Raw genomic sequence first — 21490 nt, forward strand, 5'->3', positions numbered from 1 at the left:
TGAGTTGACATGGGAATCTAATTACCATTATAACACTGTTTCTTTGTCAGGGCCAATGTATTATGTTTGCAGGTCTACCACAGAAGATTTCTTCCTTTACAAGTGGGAATTCCATTGTGAAGTGCTTATAGGAAAAGTCAAAACTTCTTTCTACTGCTTATAAGTTTTAGTTCTTGTTTCTAAAATGAAATTCCATATCTCAGCCAATTCTGCTGCCTATGTATTTATTACTGGCTTTAAGCAATTCGATTTTGATAGTACCTTGGTGTATCTGCCTTCACGTTTCTTCTGCTTTGTGTTTGTTGAACTTCTTGGATCTGTAGATTTATAGTTTACAGCAAATTTGGAAAGTTGTTAGCTGTTACTTCTTCAAATGTTTTTCTGCTTTCCTCTTTCTTCCCCTTGGGACTCTAATTACACATGTATTAGGTTGATTAAAGTTGTCTCACAACTTACTGATTGATGCTTTGTTCATCTATTTTTTTTAAAATGTATTTTTTAATCTCTGTATTTCATTTTGGATAGTTTCTATCCAGTACATTTTTCATCTCAGACATATCTTTCATCTCTAGAATTCAGTCTGGGTCTTGTTAATATCTCTTCTCTGTCTTTCTCCGTGCTCATGTTTTCCTTTACCTTTTTGAACATACGGAGTATAATAGCTGCATTCAGTGTCCTTGTCTAATAATTATCATCTGTGTCATTGCTGGATCTGTTTCTATCGATTTTTTCTCCTCATTATGGATCATGTTTTCCTTTTTCTTGCATGCCTTTTTGATTGGGTGCCAGGCATTGTAAATTGTATGTTGTTGGGTACTTTTTTTTTTTTTTTTAATTCCTTTAAATATTTTTGACCTGGGAAGCCCTAAGCTAACATTTTTTAATGTTACCTGTTCCGGTCACTGGGCTAGGTGTTATTGAATTTAATCCCTATCACGACCTATGGATGGGTACTATTATTTCCCCCATTTTACAGAAGAGAAAGCTGAGACTAGGAGAGTGATTTACCCAAGGCTGAGTTATGTGTCCCACAGAATTCATGTTGAAGTCCTAATCCCCAGTACCTCAGAATGTGTCTGCATTTGGAGATAGGGTCTATAAAGAGGTAGTGAGGGCTTCCCTGGTGGCGCAGTGGTTGACAGTCCGCCTGCCGATGCAGGGGACACGGGTTCGTGCCCTGGTCCGGGAAGATCCCACATGCCGCGGAGCGGCTGGGCCCGTGAGCCATGGCCGCTGAGCCTGTGCATCCGGAGCCTGTGCTCCGCAACGGGAGAGGCCACAACAGTGAGAGGCCCGCGTACGTAAAAAAAAAAAAAAAAAGAGGTAGTGAAGTTAAAATGAGGTTATTAGGGTGGGCCCTAACCCACGATGACTGGTGCTCTTATAAGAGGAATTTAGGCCACAGATATGCAGAGAGGGAAGACCATGTGAAGACACAGGGAGATGGTGGTCATCTGCAAGCCAAGGGGAGAGACCTCAGAAGAAACCAACCCTACCAACACTTTGATCTTGGACTTCTAGCTTCCAGAATCTTAAGAAAATAAATTTCTATTGTTTCAGCCACCCAGTCTATTGTACTTTGTTCGGGCAGCCCTCATGAACTCACAGGATCACCACAGCTAGTGAGTCCTGAGCTTTGGGATCTGTACTGGCTGCCTGCCTGCAGAGCCCACCACTGCTGAACTGACCACTGCTGCTGAAAGGGTTCTCTCAACTACAGGCTGCCTATCAGCTTCCTGAGAGGGGGAACAATCTGTTTCTTCCTCTATCTCCTGCTGTGGACAAAAGACCACACTCGTTAGCAGGTACAAGTTCTTTTGTTTATTCAGCTGCACAGCTAGGGGAACTTTCTGCTATCAGTGAATTCCAAAATGCACATGTGAGCAGGGCACTCATACATAGAAACACGAACAGATTATGATTGGACCAGTATGGCACCTTTAAATCCCAGGAGCCCCTCTTGGATACGGAACTAGTTCCTGTAATACAACCAAACTAAGTATACAGAACCTCTGCTGTTGGAATAGCTTCTTTTGCACTAACGAAGTCAGAAGAGATGGCCTCAGGTCAACATTTTGCCTACAAAATATTCTGGTTTCAGCTCTTTTCAGTGATGAATACAGGGTGCTGCAGTCAAAATGATGGCTATTTCTGGAGTGACCACCACCAAGACCAGAGCTCTAATCCATACCCTTGACGTCTTGACCACATCATCTGCCTCCCAGATCCTGCTCTGCCCTTTCAGGGACCAGGACTCTCCTTCGCCAGTCAGTCCGCAGCACCAGGCTGCAGAAGTGGGGAGATGTTCCATGGGGTGGAGCACGCTCATGGTCTTCCCAAATTTGTTCTCTCCTCCAGTTTTAATTGGGCAAATTGTCACCCTGCTAGAGGTGTTTTCCAGCCTCCCTGGTAGGTAGATGTGGCTGTGTAGTTGAATCTTCACCAAAAGATTGGGTCCCCTTCTGCGACACCTGCTGAAAAGGAAATTGCCAGTCCTTGAGACCATTACTTCACTCTTCCTGGGAAATGGAATGTGGATACGGTAAGGATCCAGCATCAACCATGCAGACAAACACATCCTAATCCAGGGGACAGAGGAGCAAGGTGGGTCCCTGACGTACCTGGTGAAATTAAACTGAGCTGTCCCTTAGACCAGGGCTTGAAAAAAATTTCCTGTAAGGGGCCAGAAGTAAATATTTTAGGCTTTGTGAGCCACAGTCTGTCACTTAACTCTTCTTTCCTGCTTTTTACACTTAAAAAAATGCAAAAACCATTCTTAGCTTGTGGGCTTTAAAAAAACAGGCCGCAAGATGGATTTGGCCTGTGGGCTGTTTGCTGACCACCTGCTCATGTCTGGACATTTATGTGAGAGAGAAATAAAACTTGTATCTCAGAGTCAGGGAAGGCCTCTCTCAAGAGGTGACACGTAAGTGGAGATCTAGACAAAGTAAAATGTGACTTATGTAACTATCTGGGAGGAGAGCATGGAGTTAGGGAATGGAGAATGAGGACAGAGGTCCTGAGGTGGAAAGGAGTTTATAACACGGGCCAGTTAGCAAGTAATCACCTCCTCACTCCAAGTCTGCCGTCCCCTGCCGTACTCTATGAGACTGGAGCTGGAACTGTCGACATCTCCCCTTTGCCAGCTGGCACAGTGTCAGGCTTTGCCAGTAAAGGGCACTGGAGGGACAAAGCAAAGAGGAAGGGGCTTGTCCTTCTGGTAGTTTTCCTTCTTGTCCTTGCAGTGCAGCACCCGTCCTCTGGTGAGTTTGCGGGCACCTCGACCAGTGGCTTCCTGCTCTGACCTGCAGCGCCTTGATGAACTTCACCAGCCAGTGTCAATATTTAACAACTAGTTAAAAAAGAAAAGCCCTGATTTGTAGCATTCCTGATTTCCACGGCATGAATACTCTCACCATGACCAATTTCAGTGCAGGCTGGCGAAAAGAAGTGCAGAACTGGCTGTTGCAAGCCTGTACAGACCAGCTCGCACATACCCCTGGGGCAGCCACACCTGTCCAGTCAGGCCTGAATTTCACCTGTCCAGTCTTGGGCTGGGGGTGTGGGGGAGGGTTGGCTCTCCTAGGTCTGCTTCTTCCTCTGATGCTCTCCCTCAGTCCTAGAGGTAGTAGCTATTCCCCATGCTGCTATTCCTATATTAAGATCTCGTTACCTCCTTTAACAGATAATCCCCCTTTACTAGCTAGCACTTCTTTGTATTAAACGTTTCCTGCTCAGAGAACAAGTGTGGTTTCTGTCTCATGCCTGGACACTTGTAGATGTGACCCTGTCCCAAGAGGCAGCTCAGTATGGGGCCGAGGAAGGGCCAGGACCAAAGGCCCATTCACAATAATACTAATATAGGATGGCCACTGCCTGCACAGCTGCTCTGTGCCAGGCCCAGAACCCTAATGAAGTCGGCATCTTGGCTGTTACTCGCAGCCAAAGGCATGCTAGTTGATACAGTCATCTCAAACAGAGGGCATGAGGCGATGAGCTGAAGGTGGGACTAGGTAAACATTTTTTCCTAAATCAAGAAAGACACAGGAAAAATCTTAAGGTGCTTATAACTTTTATGGAATATAGTCCTAAAACTGATCAGACAAAAGTACAATTCTGTCTGGAGACTTTCTCACCCACAGTCCATTGGGAAGGCTCTTTTCTGGCATGAACTCTCTGATGTCTGATAAGCTCAGAACTCCATCTGTAGGCCTTCCCACATTCTTTACATAGGAAAGGTTTCTCTCCACTGTGGATTCTCAGATGCTGACTTAGATATGAGCTTTGACTGAAGGCCTTCCCACACTCATTACACTCGTAGGGCTTCTCCCCTGAATGAACCCTCTGATGTTGAACAAGGTGAGCACTCCACCTGAAGGACTTCCCACACACATGACATTCGTAGGGTTTCTCTCCTGTATGAATTCTCTGATGCTGAATGAGGTTTGAGCTCTGGTTGAAAGTTTTCCCACAGTCACTGCACTTATAGGGTTTCTCTCCAGAATGGATTCTCTGGTGGATTATAAGGTGTGAGTTATAAATGAAGGCTTTACCACATTCACTGCATTCATGGTCTTTCTTCCCTGTGGGAGTTGTCTTAAGGGTGACGACCATCTGCCTGAAGCTTTTCCCCTGAGCGGGGGACTGCTTCAGCCTTTCCCCTTTGAGATTTCTCTGCTGCTGCTCTAAAGGGGCCTCAACTTCAGAGGCAGCTTCAAATGTAGAGGTGCTGGTGGTGAGTTTTTCTCTGAGCACCTGTGATTCCACGTCAGTAATGGGTGGTTCTGGCAACGACCCTTTGTCCTTGGGCTCTGCATCATCTTCTGCAACAACTGATGGAAAATGTAAATATACCTGTTCTGGATGTATAGAGAAATGACACTTGGATTAGGATTTCTGGCATGAAAATAAAAGCTTAAAAAATATTCAATATACACACACGAGAAAATTCAGAAGGAAAGTCATTTAAATATGAACACTGGTCATCTGTTGGTGATGGGATTTTGTAGGGGAGAAGGTTTCTCCTTTTTTCTCACCCCTCCCCCTTATCTGTTTTTTCTAAATTTTCCTTAACGGAACACTGCAAAAATGTTATTTGAAAAATAAATTTCAAGGCAGGACCTTCTTTTTTAGGATTTACTCTTAAAAAATATGAGCAAAAATAATATTTTCAAGAAACTGGGGAGTGATGTTGTGTGGGAAGGGGAAAATGAGAATCACAGGTTGAGGGAAAAGGGACGTTCCTAAACGCGCAAAGACCCTGCTCCTCCTGACTCCGTGACCGTCACCTCTTCCCTGTCATTCCCTGCCCCACAAATCTCTAGCCACAGAAAAGGATCCCCAAGCAGCTGGCTCCTTTACTGAAGGGACGACTGCCTTCTTGGTGCTTTCTGCCTTTCCCTTTGACCTGCTCCTTAAAAAACGAAGAGAAGAGTGCTTTGCGTTTTGGTTTTTAAAACATCTCTAATGCTTTTTGTCTTTTAATTGTAATGCTTTCTGTAGTCTAAAGAGGACAAAAAGCAATTGCTATAAGGTAATGCAAGACTTTAAAAATACATTTTTTTTCAGGTTAAATGCTTGTGGTTAAAGAAATCTGAAACATGCTTGCTGAAAAAAAAAGTCAAACAGTAGTTAGCTTTGAAGAGAGACTTACAAAACAGAAGTAAAGGAGACAAGGAGAACTCTGCAAGAAAGGCAAGGAAGTGCTGGGAAATAAAAACATACTTATGGAGCAGACACTAAGATTAATCTCCATTTCTAGTTTTTCCCATTTTGTTGCCAACAAGAATTTGAATTTTCATAGGCTTTTGTCTGATGGTGGTGGGGTTGTGGTGTAAAATGAAGTATTTAAATAGAGTCTTCTTGATTAGCAAAATATTCATGTCACGTTCCCGATGGTTCATGAGGTTATACAGCACTCAGCAAGGCCAGTGTGTGGTCCTGAGGCTCTCCCTCTAGAGTTTGCCGTAGGAAGGAGGAGAGGATGTTTGTGGGGATGAAGGCAGGCCGGAAAGGAAGTTTTTGTGGTGAATCTGAAGGGCAGAAGTGTAGATAGAAGAGAGTATCAAATAGGGTTTTTAGGTGGGGCGTAGGTGGTAGATAAAGGTGATGACAGGCTGTGTCTCACGCGGAGTGTGTTATGGCTTAAAAAGTATGTTTTGGGAGTCATGAGAAAGTTGAAAAAGATTTCCAGGCTGGCCTGTAGCCCAGGGCAGTGGAGATGATGAGGCAGGAAGTGAATGAAGTATTTTCTGGTCCTGTTTTAGGGCCCTCTAAAGCCCGGAGATGCTGGTGAGGCTTTACAGCCAGGTTATGATTGAAATTTAATCCTTACAGCTACTACATGAGGTAGGTTATCGTTATTCCTAATTTTGTGAGTGATGAAACAGGCTACGTCTCTCACCTAAGAGGTAAGAATAGTAAGGGCAAGATGAGGATAGCCAACTCTTGACCACCTCCTCTGTGCCCTTTATACCCTCTCCTCCTCCTCTCCCTCCCCACAGAATCCTGCTCCTCACCACGCTCTGGGAAAGGCTGGGTCTCCTTAGGCTGGAGCTGGATGCTTGGTTTCTCCTGGGCTGCTCCCACAGGCTCCTTCTCCTCCCACGGCTCTTCCTGTGCAGGTCCGTGTACCGGGCCTGGGACCTGGAGGTGATCAGGCACCACTCGGTTTCTGTGGAGCCAAAGCTTCCAAGGAGACTTTGGAGAGCCTCCTCAGAGTCAGCACAGGGGCAGGAAGAGGAGCTAGAGTCTTATTCAGGACTTGAGGGCAGAAAAAACACACAGAAACACACACTCACTGCTCTGCCTGGCCCAAAAGAGTTTTGAACTTGGCAACTCCCCCTACTGCTGCCCCTCTGTCCAGCCTGAAGGTCATTGATCTGGCTCCCACAACAGATCGTATGTTCCCCTTCCCACCTGCAGTCCTGGTTCATCAAGTCCTTTCTCTAAATCCTCCAGCACAGTCACAGCCTCCTCTCCACTCTCAGGGTGATGTCCCCGCACCCAGGACTGGAGCTTCTCCGGTAGGATGGTCAGGAATTGTTCCAGCACCAGCAACTCCAGGATCTGCTCCTTGGTGTGCCTCTCGGGCCTTAGCCACTCACAGCAGAGCACCCTTAGTTGGCTCAGGGCCTCCCGGGGACCAGGAGTCTCCTGGTAGCAGAGCTGCCTGAAGCGTTGGCGGAAGATCTCCTGACTGGGAGAGCGGTTCCCATGTAGCCTGGTCTCACACTCCCAAGACTGTTCCTCTTCCTTTGGCTCCATCATCATAATCTTCTCTTGACCCTGTGTATCCTGAAGGGCCAGAGTTTCAGCTGCTGTTAGTAATCCAGCCATCCTAGCCTGGACTGGCTCTGTAGAAGGCCCATACTAGCAGGAGTCTTTCAGGGGCACCCTGTAACATAAGGAGAAATCATTCTTTTTTTTTTTTTTTTTTTCTGTACGTGGGCCTCTCACTGTTGTGGCCTCTCCCGTTGCGGAGCACAGGCGCCGGACGCGCAGGCTCAGCGGCCATGGCTCACGGGCCCAGCCGCTCCGCGGCATGTGGGATCTTCCCGGACCGGGGCACGAACCGGCGTCCCCTGCATCGGCAGGCGGACTCTCAACCACTGTGCCACCAGGGAAGTCCCATTCTTTTTTTTTTTTTTTTTTTTTTAATTCATTAACACACACTCAGAATCTACCAAGAGTCAAACCCTGTACTATACCCTTTAATACTTTTTTCTCCATTCCTCTCCAGATTCTTATTCCAGTAAGAGTCATTGCCTTTGAGATACTTACAATCTGGTAGACAGATATGTAAAGAGTTTGCTACACTAGATAATACAACTAGATAAATGCTATAGCAGGAGAAAACAGCAGGAAAAAAAAAAGTGTTCCGGGATCCCACTGGAAGAAACAAGTCTTAAGCAAAACCCAAGTTTCCAGAGCTCAGAGCTGAGAAACGTTTCAGTGCAAGGTGACTGACTCTCAGAGGTATTGAAGAGGCAGCCTCCTCCCAGATGGCCTCTCCACTCTTTCTCAAGTTTCTGTAGTGGCCACAACAAAAGAAAAATTTAAAATTCCTATGAGGCAATCTTATTCAAACGCCCAGGATCTGTAGTAGGGTCCTGAGATGCGGCTGCTATGGGCAAGACGTGGTCTCGGGTAAGGTGTCCAGCGTCAGGAAAATCTAAAGGGAAGGAGGTGGGACGCACCCAGAGGCCATTAAAGGCACACAAACAGGGGCGCTGGCCGAGGACAAAGGAAGCACGGAAGACGAGCGCAGAAGGCTGTTTCTCGGGGTGATGTTCCGGCGGCGCCAGCCCGCAGCTGAACTCCTGCGCACGGCACTGGGCAGGGGACCGCCCGATCGCCTGGGGAGGGGGCTGTCCTCCATACCAGTTACAATTCCCCACCCTTCACTTTAACCCCTGGGATCTCCAGAGAAGAGAAGAGGCGCACCGGGCCAGCCACCGCCCTCCACAACACGTGACGTAATCCGTGCAACCGGGCGCGGGAACCGTGGGGACCCGGACCCCGTTCCGCGCGGTCTGGCCTCGGCTCCTCACAGGGTTGCCTGCGGGGTGTGCTCACTGCAGAAACCGCCGCTGCCTTCCGGGACTGGCCATAGCAGCGCGGGCCAAAGAGCGACACCCGGGGCGCCGCCGCTAAGACTCACCTCGCAGGTCCCGGAGCTCCCATCTGACCACTTCTGCGTAGCGCGGTTCCAGCCCACCCGCGGGGGCAGGTGTGCGCCTGCGCACCCGCGGCCGCGACCTCTCCGGTCGCGGAGGGCTCTGGGAATCGCAGTCCTTGGACAGGGGAGCGGGGCCGGTGTGAGCGGGCCTTTTGGCTTAATGGCTGGAGGGCCTCGCTTTTCTGTTCAGTTGTAGGCCCAGGGGCCGTCCAAGCCGATTTAAACGGCAGGGAAATTCCAGCCTGTGCGTGGCCTCTTTGCAGCGTTTCCTCCTCTGCGTTCTGTTTTCTCGTTACATCTTCCCAGACCTGATTAAAGGGTCACAGCCGAGGAGGAAGTTACCCCCAGGGAGAAAATATTCCCAACCACCGGCCTATGCGTGTCCGTTAGTAAATAAAAAACAATTCCTGCGGAGGAGTAAAAAGAAATGTAAGGTTGCAGTTTACTGGGGTAGGGGAAAAAGGACTTGTTGATAGAGGAAATCACTGCCATCTTCTTTTCCAATAATGAGAGAAATATGCGTCTGATTATGAGTTCTAGGGGAGGTAACCATTATGAGAATGGAAAAGTACAGTAGAACGTCCAAATTAACAAGGGAAAAAATAGGATGCACTAGAACTTGAGCAAACTAGTAAAAATCAGAAAGAAAAGAATCCAACTGGATCAAAAGAGGAAATCAAAAGCGAAATTACAAACTCTTGAATTCTGCAGGGGGGATCAGGAAAGCCTGAGATAAGAATTTGGACAATTCATTAGCTGTTTAGGGACAGGCAATAAACAGAACACTTCGTGGTAAAATCTATAGGACCTAGCAACAGCCATGCTTGAAAATGTATAACCTTAACTACCTCACTTGTTAATGAAAATAGATATAAAACAATTTAAGTCACCTTAAGAAACTTTTTTTTTAAGCTAAATTTTCTTTTTTTTTTAATTAATTAATTTATTTTTGACTGTGTTGGGTCTTTGTTGCTGCTCCCGGGCTTTTTCTAGTTGCAGCGAGCGGGGGTTACTCTTCGTTGCAGTGCATGGGCTTCTTATTGCGGTGGCTTCTCTTGTTGCAGAGCACGGGCTCTAGGTGCGTGGGCTTCAGTAGTTGTGTCTCGCGGGCTCTAGAGTGCAGGCTCAGTAGTTGTGGCGCACGGGCTTAGTTGCTCCGTGGCCAGTGGGATCTTCCCGGACCAGGGCTCGAACCCGTGTCCCCTGCATTGGCAGGCAGATTCTTAACCACTGTGCCACCAGGGAAGTCCCAAGAAACTTTAAAATCATAGTGAAATAAACCCAAAGAAGCAAAGAAGAGTGAATCAGTAAAGATAAAAGCTAATTAATGGGGACTTCCCTGGTGGCACAGTGGCTAAGACTCCGCGCTCCCAATGCAGGGAGACTAGATCCCACATGCTGCAACTAAGAGTTCACAGGCTGCAACTAAAAAAAAAGATCCCCCATGCTGCAACTAAGACCCAGTGCAGCCAAATAAATAAGTAAATAAATACTTTAAAAAAACATGGAAAAATTAAAAAGAAGAGATAAATTCAAATGCTAATTTCTTTGAAATGAGCAATAAAGCCGATAAACTTGTTTAAAACCTTATTAAGAAAAAGAAAAATTAACCAGAATGGGAATGAGAAATAGAACATAACCATAGAATCAGAAGAGATGAAAAGAATTAGAGACCATTTCATTAGGGTAGGACTTTAGGGTAGGATATTGGAAAACCTAGATGAAATGGATGATCTTCTGGCAAAATATAAATTACCAAAATTGCACCAGCCAAATGTATATAAAACAACCCTGACTGGGGGTGGCAGGGGGTGGCAGGGGGTGGGTAAGAAGACCCCAAGAAAGTGCTAGAGAGCAATTACATTTAGATGTAACATGAAGCACCACTTTCTGGCAAACAACTGAGTTTTAAATGGGAATCATTAAAATACTTAACTAGAGGGAATTCCCTGGAGGTCCAGTGGTTAGAACTCTGGCACTTTCACTTCCGGGCCCGGGTTTGATCTCTAGTCAGGGAACTAAGATCCCACAAGCTGCGTGGCACAGCCAAAACAACAAAAACACTCAACTAGAAACCAGTCACCAAGTTTAATTTGAAATAAATGGATACTTTGACCAAGCAAGCAAAATATAATTTAACCTGAATTTTTTTCTGCAGTGACTAGTTTATGGTTACATCTGGAATGGAAAGAAAAGAAAGGAAATTACACATACTGTGCTCCTGTGATGACTATAGTTTTCAACAACTGCCACAAAACTAGAAAATTATAAACTCGGACATTCATTCAAACATTTATTGAACAAAAATATATATGTAAATCTAGGTCTGTGTTGGAGGAGAGGGGATACAAAAACGTAGTTCCAAAAAAAAAAAAAAAAAAAAAACGTAGTTCCCTGCTTTCAAAAAGCTAAATGTGGGGCTTCCCTGGTGGCGCAGCGATTGCGAGTCCGCCTGCCGATGCAGGGGCCGCGGGTTCGTGCCCAGGTCTGGGAAGATCCCACATGCCGCGGAGCGGCTGGGCCTGCGCGTCCGGAGCCTGTGCTCTGCAACGGGAGAGGCCACAACAGTGAGAGGCCCGCGTACTGCAAAAAAAAAAAAAAAAAAAAAAAAAGGCTTCCTGTAAGCTGTGAGACTGGAGAAACAAAGGACTTTGGTTTGTTCATTCAAACAAGTCATGCTTCAGTGTTTGAATTTTTCTTACAATGAACAATGTAAAAAAAAAAAAGCGACAAGGCATTTTCCTTTAAAGAATTGAGTGTGTGCCAGAACCTGTCAGACACGTTGCCTGTGTTTAAAGAAAAAGTTAGTTTAAGCAGTGGGGACTCTGAATGCCGCAGGGGATCAGGAGAGCCTGAGATAAGAGTCAGGACAACGCATTAGCTGTTTAGGGACAGTAATTAGACCAGACCTCAAACTAAATGCCAAGCCAAGAACTTTTACTTTAGGTAATGGGCACCCACTGGCTACTTTCTGAATGTGAGTTTGCATGTCTGTGTGTGAGATAATAAAAGCAGTATTTCAAGAAAATCAAATAGTGGTGTGTATGATGGATTAAACAGGTGAACAGTTCTGAGGCAAGTAGAACAGCAATGGAAGACCAAGGCTCAGAGAAGCCAAGTTCACTTTCACTCTCAGGATCTCAAGGTGCTGCCAGATCTGAGCCAGATTCTTTATGCTAAGAGGAAAGAAAGCACATGGGGGTACAGTCTCCTTGATCACACATCCAAAAAATGGTCATGGATACCCTTCAGAGGTAATGAGGAAAAATCATTTTACCCAAGATTCTAATAAAACTCCAGAGACAGAGAAACCAGTCCTTCCAAGCTCGTCCCCAGCTGTTCAAGGCCCTCTTCACCATAGGCTTAACTCATGCCCAACCATACAAGACATGGGCATAGTGTCACATGACTGACCAGAATTTTAGGTCTTCTAATCTCATAAACATCAGAGGTAGGGAGAAATTTCCTCCAAATCTTTATTTCATGAGAGATTCAGAAGCTGAAAGGAGAAATTATTTGTACTCTAGCTGCAGCCAAAGGACATCAACATATTTACCTGCTCTATTTTCAACATCCTCAACTGCTACATTCAAACCCATCCTGCTTCAGGGAAGAAATGGTTTGGAGGAAAGGAGCCAGCTCAAGAGGAGATTTAGTGACCAATGTCACTGGTGTGCTTGGTAAAGACAGATTTGATAGTGTGTTGGGAGAGAGACCTCAATGGGTTGAGGAAGAGAGTTAAGAATTGGAGACAATGTGGGAATCCCCTGGTGGTCCAGTGGTTAGGACTCTGTGCTTTCACTGCGGTTTTGATCCCTGGTTGGGGAACTAAGATCCTGCAAAAACTGGCTACAAAGGGAGATGATATAGGGAAAAAATGGGTTGGGGTTGAATTTTGTTTGGTTTTTAGGATGCAAGATACTTGAACATATTTGTACACAGCTGGGAAGGGGCAGTGGAGAAGAGAGGTGAAGATACAGGAAGAAGATGGGATAATGGGATGCGGTGAGGTCCCAGAGGGAGTGGAATAGAAAGCACAGACAGAAAGGTGACCCCCTAGATATGAGAAAAGGCAGTTCTATTAAGAAGGGAGCAAAGTTGGGTACAGTATATGAGAGATGTGTAAGGGAAAGGAATGGAAGCAGAAAGTTGAAAATGTTTCTGTGCAAAGGTCTCTACTTTCTTTGTGAAGAGATCACGTGCTAAGAAGGGCGGTGGGTGGGTGGTTAGATGTGCAAAGAGAGGGGGAGGTGTTTAGTGGTATTACAGACAATGGGAGAGAGTGCTGACTAGAATTGTATTAGTGTTGAGTGCCCAAAGGCCTATGTCTCCCTAGGTTTGTGATTTTCTTCCTCAACCCAGGTGCAGGCTCAGGGAAGGACAATTAGGACTGTCCATGGTAGTTTTCTTTTGGCCAGGTACACGTGACTGAAGAATGAGGCAAAAAGGATATTGGTAAAAGAGTGGCTGAAGTGTTGGACAGAGGTATCTAATAAGAAAGGGTAAAAACCAGGGAGGGACAATGGATAGAAAGGTCACTGGACTGGAGACCCGATGAGTTATAAGAACACAAAAATTAAACCATACAACAGTGCCTTGACTCCTTTGAAATAGTTCAGATGGTCGAAAGAGCCTTTCCAACTCACTACAATTTGCCTTTTATGATATGGCATGTAATTTGCTCCCTTCCATCTTTCTTTCTTCCTTCCCTTCCCTTTCCTTTCTTCCTTTCCTTCTTTCTTTCTTTCTCTCTCTCTCTCCCTCCCCCTTCCTTCCTTCCTTTCTTTCTTTGATATCTTTGTCTGGTTTTGGTGTCAGGGTTTTGTTAACTCTTCTCTAAACGTTTGATAGAATTTGCCTGTGAAGCCATCTGGTCCTGGACTTTTATTTGTTGCCTTCTACCATGTGAAAAAGTTGAGACCTCCTTATTTTCTCTGATTATTACTGTCTCAAAACCAGTTAAGCCACCTACAGGAATTAAAGTTCACTATCATATTTGCAAGATACTTATTGATTTGACCTCTTAATACTTTCAGCTTAATGCTAGCCTCTCCAAGAAAAATCTTAATTCAACTCTATAGTGCTATATAACTTTTCTCAGATTCACTGCTAACTTTATTATTCCAAGATATAGCATCCTACAGAAGGACAAATACTGCATGGTTCCACTTATACGAAGTACCTAAAATAGTCAAAGTCACAGAAGCAAAGCGTAGGATAGTGGTTGCCAGGGGTTGGGGGGAGGGAGAAATAGGGAGTTGCTGTTTGGCAGGTGCAGTTTCAGTTATGGAAGATAAGTAAGTTCTAGGGGTCTGCTGTTCAACACTGTGCCTATAGTTAAAAGACTGTGTCATACACTTAAAAATTTGTTAAGAGGGTTAATCTCATGTTGAGTGTTCTTACCACAAAAAAAATAAATAAATAAAAGAAGAAAAAAGATACAGCATCCTTGAAAATTTGTATAAATCCGCCCCACCCCCACTTTCCCCAATCCTTACCATTTACTTACACTAAGCCAAGCCCCTTCTGACTTCAAGTAGGATCAGGAAATGCAGAATCATGTAATTTTCCAGAAGGCTTTAGCCTGGGAGAATATGTTGTCTCCTTTCCTTCAAAATGCCTTAGATAATCACTGCCCATAGGAACTACTGACAAAAACATCTATCATTTGTTGTATACTATGTGTCTAGAACTTTGCTAAATGCTTAACAAAACTGTCTCATTTAATCTTCACGATAGCCCAAGGGAGGTATTGTTATCTTGATTTTACATATGAGAAAACCAAGGCTCAGAAACATAAAAAAAAATTGCCTAAGATTACATAGATTAAAAGTGACAGAACCTGGATTTCAGTATGTCAGATTCCAAAGTGCCATTATACTTTAAAATCCTACAGAAGAGATTTCATCACAACTTCTACCCTTATATGAAAGAAGGTAACTGTCCTATGATTTACTAGTCACTTCCTTTTCCTAATTAAACTAGCTGCTTCTGTATCTGATTTTACTAGGAATGGAAGAACAAGCTGAAACTCTCTAATCTACTCTATTTATTGACATTTATTCTAATGAGAAAACATCAGGACCATTTTCAGACTTTTGGATTAGACTCTGTCCCAGGAAGAGCCATTCATTCTAGAGTTCAGGATATCACACCTATCTTATATTCCCTTGGTACAGTTCATATTATGGATAAAAAGATGGGAAAAGTTATTAGATTCCTGGTGCTGCTGAAGAAGACACACAAGGACACAATTTTGTGATGATGTAGGTGCTTTACAAGCAAGTTCTTCCATTTGCAAGATTTCCCTGTGGTGTGGAACCTCTGATGATAAAGTAAGGAGTGAAAATGTAATTAAAGGCTTACCCCATCAAGGTCTTTGTGGAAAGTGTTTAGGAAGGACAAATCTGCACACAGCCTGAGGCTGAACACTCTAAACTGAATCAGATGAAAATCACTCTTAAGAAGCTTAGAATTTTCCACGTATTATAGTTACGATGGCTAAAGGTAGACACAACAGTATTTAAAAATAAATATATATATATATATATATATATATATATATATATATAGACATTTTATCATTACTGTCTTTCTAGGATTCTGTGTGGTGTCTCTGATGCTAAGACCTGAGCTCTGACTGAAAGTTTCTCCATACTCATTACATTCATGAACTTTCTCTCCGGTGTGAATTTTCTGATGCCTAACAAGGTCTGAGCTCCATCTGAAGGCTTTTCTACATTTATTACATTCATAGGGCTTTTCTCCACTATGAATCCTGTGATGTCGAATAAGGTCTGAGCTCTGATTAAAAGTCTTGCAACATTCATTGCATTCATAGGGTTTCTTTCCACTGTGAATTCTTTGATGCTGAATAAGTTGAGAGCTCCCCCTAAACGCTTTCCCACATTCACTGCATTTATAAGGCCTCTCACCAGTATGGATTCTCTGATGTTCTATAAGGACTGAGTTCCTGCCGAAGGCCTTTCCACATTCACTGCATTCAAAAGGTTTTTCTCCAGTGTGAATTGTTTGATATCTAATAAGATCTGAGCTGCCTAGGAAGGTTTTTCCACATTCATTATATTCATAAGATTTCTTTTCCTTGTGAATTCTCTCCTGTCCATTAAGTTCTGAATCTGAACTGAAAGCTTTCTCATATTCAAGTTTTCTCCAATATGAAGTCTCTGATGTTTAAGAGAAACTGTGCACCCACAGAAGGCTTTTCCACATTCAGGGCATTTGTAGGGTTTCTCTCCACTATGGATTCTTTGATGCTGAATAAGAAGGGAACTCTGCCGGAGGGCTTTTCCACATTCGCTGCATTCATAGGGTTTCTCCCCAGTATGAATTCTCTGGTGGTTAACAAGATGGGAGCTCTGACTGAATGCTTTCCCACAGTCATTACATTCATAGGGTTTCTCTCCACTGTGAATGCTGTGATGGATAATAAGATCTGAGCTTTGATTGAAGGCCTTCCCACATTCATTACATACATATGGCTTCCCTCCACTATGAATTCTCTGGTGCAGGATAAGATTTGAGCTTTCCCTGAAAGCTCTTCCACACTGATTACATTCATAGGGATTCTCCTTGGTATGAATTCGTGGATGTCACATGAGATTGGAGCTCAGCTAAAATCTTTGCCTTAGTCACCACCAACATAAGGCTTCCTTCCCGTGTGAATTCTCTGACGTATAACCAAGTTAGAGCTCCTGGTGAAGACCTTTCCGCATTCATTGCACTAACAGCTTCTCTTTACAGTATGGATTTTCTGATGCTGAGTAAGTCCTGACTTCTGTTTGAAGCTCTGGCCACATGCCTTGCACCTATAGGTTCTTTCCTCTGTTGAAACTCTCTGATGTGTAACAGTTGGGGTCAGATCACAAATTCTCAGTTTCTTATCAATGTCAAGCTTTCCTTTCTTAAGGGTAATGCTCACTTGGCTGAACCCCTTTTCCTCAAAAGAAGAGTGTAGCAGTCCAGCCTCTGCTGAGTTTACCTGTTGCCTCTCCAAGCTGTTCTCACTTTCCCTGGGTCCTAAGAATTTAGATCCATGGGGTATTTGTACTGGGTGTCCTGATCCTGTTTCTTCAGAAATTTCCTGCTTTAGCTTCCATTCCTCCTTTAGCTTCCATTCCTCCTTCTCGGTTTTCTTTTCATTATCTGAAACATAAGTTAAAAGTATAAATGCTGTGATGGATAATCAGATCTGAGCTTTGATTTAAGGCCTTTCCCACATTCGTTACATATATATGGCTTCCCTCCACTATGCTAGGAGAAAAGAAATTCTTATAAGGGGAAACAAATGTTCAAAGTAAAACATTTCTATGATTGGGTTATGCTTCTAGATTCTCAAAAATGGTGTTATAATCTGGGAAAGAGAAAGGCTTCTAAACCTAACTTTGGTCTCTATGGTCTATAAAAGCAGTTCCCAAACTCGGCTGATTGTCAGAAACACACGGGAGAGCTACTGAATCAGACTTTGAGTCCACATCATTCTCTCGGCAAACTGTCTTTTTCCTTTAGTACCTTAGCTCCTGGATCTTAAAATTTCCTTTATGCAAAAGACCAGCCCTGTATTAACGAGATTTCTTTAGTTCCACTTCCAAAATCTTAGAAAAGAGAATCAGTTATCCCAGTTTAGGTCAAGTGTTGACTTTGACTGTAATTGGTGGTGGTAGGGGCTAGGGGGTATCACACAGGATAAACTTGGTTGCTGGGAGCCCACCTCTGGAGGTGAGAAGGGCAGTTAAGTGGATCATGGTGAGCAACCTTGATACTTCAAGAGTTGTTTATGACATATTTTTGCCTGAGAGGTGAGACCCTTAGTTACAGTTTCATCTTCTTGGCCATTTAGTGGATATACCCAATAAATAGGGAGAAGAATGGCAAGTAGTTTTATCTCAACTGTCAACCATGAAGGACTGAAAAGTAATTGCCTCAAAGCACCACTTTAAATGCAGAGGCTGTCTCTGGGCCCAGTAAGAACACAGCACTGTGCCGGATTACATAAGTCTGTGGGGAAGTATAGAGAGTAGTGGAGGTAAAGGAAGGATGGGTGGGCTTGCTATCCCTTCAAAGGAGCAAAGTAAAGATGCCAATAGAACTTGGAAGAGATTACTCTTTAATAATAAACCAGCAAGTATCAACATATAATGGCTGAAATTATCCACATGCAGAAATAACTCAAAGAGGTAAGGAAATCCTGGAATTCCTAAGTCCAATCACAGTTACCAGGACCTGGTTTCAGAGGAGCACTGGATGGAGTATGATTATAATAATCAAGACAGGGGAACTTAATCAATTGTCTTAAACCTGACATGAAGAAACACTAGGTTTCTACATCTAGAAAAGATGGACTCAGAGAGCAAAAATGTGCCTGTGCCTCCAGCACTGGTTCAGGGGAGGGTGCTCACTCCACCTCATGGGGGTATTCTCTGTCCCCTTGGCAGACACCTGCCCTCCTCCCAAGAGCACGTAGATATACCAAGTGATCAGAGCAGGATGACATCTGCATTAATATTACCTGACAATGCCCTTGCTTTGTTTCCATGCCCATTAAGCAAACTTTTCTTTTCTTTTTTTTTTTTGGCTGCCTTGGATCTTTGTTGCTGCGTGTGGGCTTTTCTCTAGTTGCGGCGAGCGGGGCCTACTCTTCGTTGTGGTGTGTGGGCCTCTCATTGGGTAGCTTCTCTTGTTGCCGAGCACGGGTTCTAGGCACATGGGCTTCAGCAGCTGTGGCGTGCGGGCTCAGTAGTTGTGCCTCGCGGGCTCTAGAGCGCAGGCTCAGTAGTTGTGGCACATGGGCTTACTTGCTCTGTGGCATGTGGGATCTTCCTGGACCAGGGCTCAAACCCGTGTCCCCTGCTTTGGCAGGAGGATTTCCAACCACTGTGCCACCAGGGAAGCCCTAAGCAAACTTCTAATTAGAATTTACCTTCCTCTATAGGTTTTCCTAGATAGAAAATGTGTTGACAGCCCACTCAATTTCTGATCAGGCAGTTGTATTTTCCCCTGTTTTTTATACCACTTTCTTGTGGTTTGGGTAGGTCTATTTCCCTGGCCTGAATAATTCTGGATAGGTACACTGACAAAGTAAAATTTCTGGACCTGGAAAGTGTAGGACCAGACCCTGAAATCTGGTGATCAGAGCGTAAGGCCCAGCTAAAGAGCCAGCTGGACTTCCTGAACAAAATCTATATCTCACAACCAAATGAAATGGTGAATATTTTCTCTTGGAAACCAGATTATTTCTAAATTTACAATTCTGAAACTGACATGTTTTTCTAATATTCTTGTCTCTGGTAATGCCCTGCCCCAAGCTCCTAATCTTACATTATTCTTGAATAATTTTTCCCTACTGTGCTGCATTAAATGGTGTCCCCCTAAAATTCATGTCTACCTGGCACCTATGGATGTGACCTTATTTGGATATAGGGTCTTTGAAGATGTAATCAAGTTAAGATGATGTCATTAGGGTGGGCCCTGAATCCAATATGACTGGTGTCATTATAAGAAGAGGGAGGGCTTCCCTGGTGGCGCAGTGGTTGGGAGTCCGCCTGCCGATGCAGGGGACGCGGGTTTGTGCCCTGGTCCGGGAGGATCCCACATGCCGCAGAGCGGCTTTGCCCGTGAGCCATGGCTGCTGAGCCTGCGTGTCCGGAGCCTGTGCTCTGCGGCGGGAGAGGCCGCAGCGGTGAGAGGCCCACGTACCGCAAAAAAAAAAAAAAAAAAAAAGGGAAATTTGGACAGAGAACCGGAAGTAAGACAACCATATGAAGATGGAGGCAGATATTAGAATTATGCTGCCACAAACCAAGGAACTCCTAGGGCTACCAGAAGTTGGAAGAGGCATGAAAGGATCCTTCCCTAGAGGCTTCAGAGGGAGCATGGCCCAGCCAACAGTTTGATTTTGGACTTGTAGCCTCCGTAACAGTGAGGGAATAAATTTCTGTTGTTTTAAGCCACTCAGTTTGTGGTAATTAGGAAACTAATACGCTTACTATGAAGTCCAGTTAATTTTCCAGAAAAAAACGTCATTCTTTCCATTCCCGTAATTTCCCCCTGGCACCACTCATGGCTTTCCAGATTTCAGTAGATTACCATAAGAGACTGGAGCATAGTCATTAGGAACATGGGCTCTGGACATAGGCTGCCTTGTCTGCCTCTACCATTTATTTGCCGTGTGACCTTCAGTTACTTAACATTTCTGTGCCTTTGTTTCCTCATCTGTCAAATGTGGACAGTAATAGCATTTAAAAGAGGTTTTGTGGGGATTAAATACATGTAAAGTGCTTAAAATGACACCTGGCAGAGTTAGCGCTCAATAAATAATGGATAGTTTAAATTTTGTTACTTGGTTAATGATCTTGACACCCAGATTTTCCCGCTTCAGTTCAGACTGGACAATGCTGTTAGTTATGCATCACTTTCGTCATGTTAATCACTGTTCAGAAAGCTTTAATTCTGTTTATTACTGTACCAAATCTAACTTACTTTAGTTGAGTGCAGGAATTACTGCAAGGCATCAGGATGTCTCATTTTATTTGCTAGAGGCATTTTTGGGGGGTGGGGGTGGGAGGGACGAGCACTGGCGCAGTGAGCCTGACTTTCTAGATAATAGTTCAAAACGGAACAGAGACAGTTCTGTATCCCAGAGGGATTCAGAGGTCTGTGATGCTTGTTCCAAATCCAAGAAGCCACCAGCCTGACCCTCATCCAACCCAGAAGAAACTTTGTTTTGCAAAGGTCACAAGGTCCCCATAAATAACTCTTGGAGTCACTGAAGAAGCTCCTTACCCAGCATGACCTTGTCCCCTTCACTCTCCCGCACTCGGTTCTCGCGGAGACCGCCTTGTGCGTGGACTGGCAGCGCACCCGGCCTGGCCGCATCCCGTACGGTCTCTGCTCCCGTAGATAACAGCCCTGGAGGCACTGAGCCAGGAAGGGCCATCCTGCCTACCTGGGCTGGGTGGGCCGCCCGGAGGACCTCAAAGCTGCGGGCTGGGGCTGCAAGCGGGAGACCACGGGATGAGACCGTGACTGACTGGGGCCCTGGCGGCTGGGCCAGACCTTCGGAGCCAGAGACCTGAGCCCAGGAGCCCAGCGCCGCACGCACCGCCACTACGGGGCCTCGCCGCCGGGCCACCCTCAGTGTCCCCATCACTTAATGCTACCTCTGCCGCTTCGGCCATTGTGTCCCCCCCACCCCCACCAGCAACTTGTCACGGGTGGAGCCGCGGCCAGCCAGGGGAGGCTCGGAGTCAGGCCAGCCCGCCCCTCGCCCCGCACCCCCGGGGCGCAAGAACCGGATGGCCACCAAGTCCAGTCCTCCGGTCTTCCTAGACAAGCCCGAGGAGTGGGGATGCCGCACTTCCACCCACGTGAGCTGCAGTCTCCTCCCCAGTCACTGAGCTTGCAAAGATGCAGATCCGGTCTTTGTCTAGGGTGTGCTCCGTCTAGTGTGGTGACTAGAAAGTTAAAATTACTGTGTTGTGGTGGCTGTGGCCAGTGGGAACAGGGTGGAAGCGCTCAACTCCGACTGGGTGTGTGTCAGGGAAGGCGACCGGGGAGAATGAGGTGAACGTGAAGGAGTTGGGAGACACAGTACTTCAGTGCCTAAGAAAATGGGCTTTGGAGTCAGGCAGTCCTGGGCTTGAATCCCAGTTTCTTCACTTACTAGTTTCGGGTCTCTGGGCAAATTACGTCGCCTTCTTGACCTTAATTTCCTGTGTAGAAAACGGGGATAACAGTAGTACCCACCAATTAAGACTGAGCCAAAGAATGCAAGAGGAAATTGGTGGTAAG

At 45.1% G+C, this 21490-nt stretch overlaps 1 protein-coding gene and 1 pseudogene across 3 annotated transcripts; both read right to left on the bottom strand.

Moving 5' to 3' along the window:
- Positions 1 to 4055: 4055 nt before the first annotated feature.
- Positions 4056 to 9104, bottom strand: ZNF232 (zinc finger protein 232). Of its 3 annotated transcripts, none has more exons than XM_019926802.3 (4): positions 8663 to 9097; positions 6919 to 7396; positions 6519 to 6645; positions 4056 to 4859 (listed from the first exon to the last, which is right to left on the bottom strand). In XM_019926802.3, exons 2-4 carry the CDS (start codon positions 7336 to 7338, stop codon positions 4099 to 4101), a joined length of 1308 nt encoding a protein of 435 aa, XP_019782361.1. In that variant the 5' UTR covers positions 7339 to 7396; positions 8663 to 9097; the 3' UTR covers positions 4056 to 4098. The 3 variants fall into 3 exon arrangements, with proteins under 3 accessions (XP_019782361.1, XP_033702752.1, XP_073653904.1); XM_033846861.2 differs by lacking the exon at positions 8663 to 9097 and adding an exon at positions 8446 to 8592; XM_073797803.1 differs by lacking the exon at positions 6519 to 6645 and having other exon boundaries at positions 4056 to 4854; positions 8663 to 9104.
- LOC141277377 (uncharacterized) lies at positions 8067 to 20860 on the bottom strand (annotated as a pseudogene).
- Positions 20861 to 21490: the final 630 nt, after the last annotated feature.

The sequence above is a fragment of the Tursiops truncatus genome, chromosome 20 (genome assembly GCF_011762595.2).
Source record: "Tursiops truncatus isolate mTurTru1 chromosome 20, mTurTru1.mat.Y, whole genome shotgun sequence".
Classification (NCBI taxonomy): Eukaryota; Metazoa; Chordata; class Mammalia; order Artiodactyla; family Delphinidae; genus Tursiops; species Tursiops truncatus.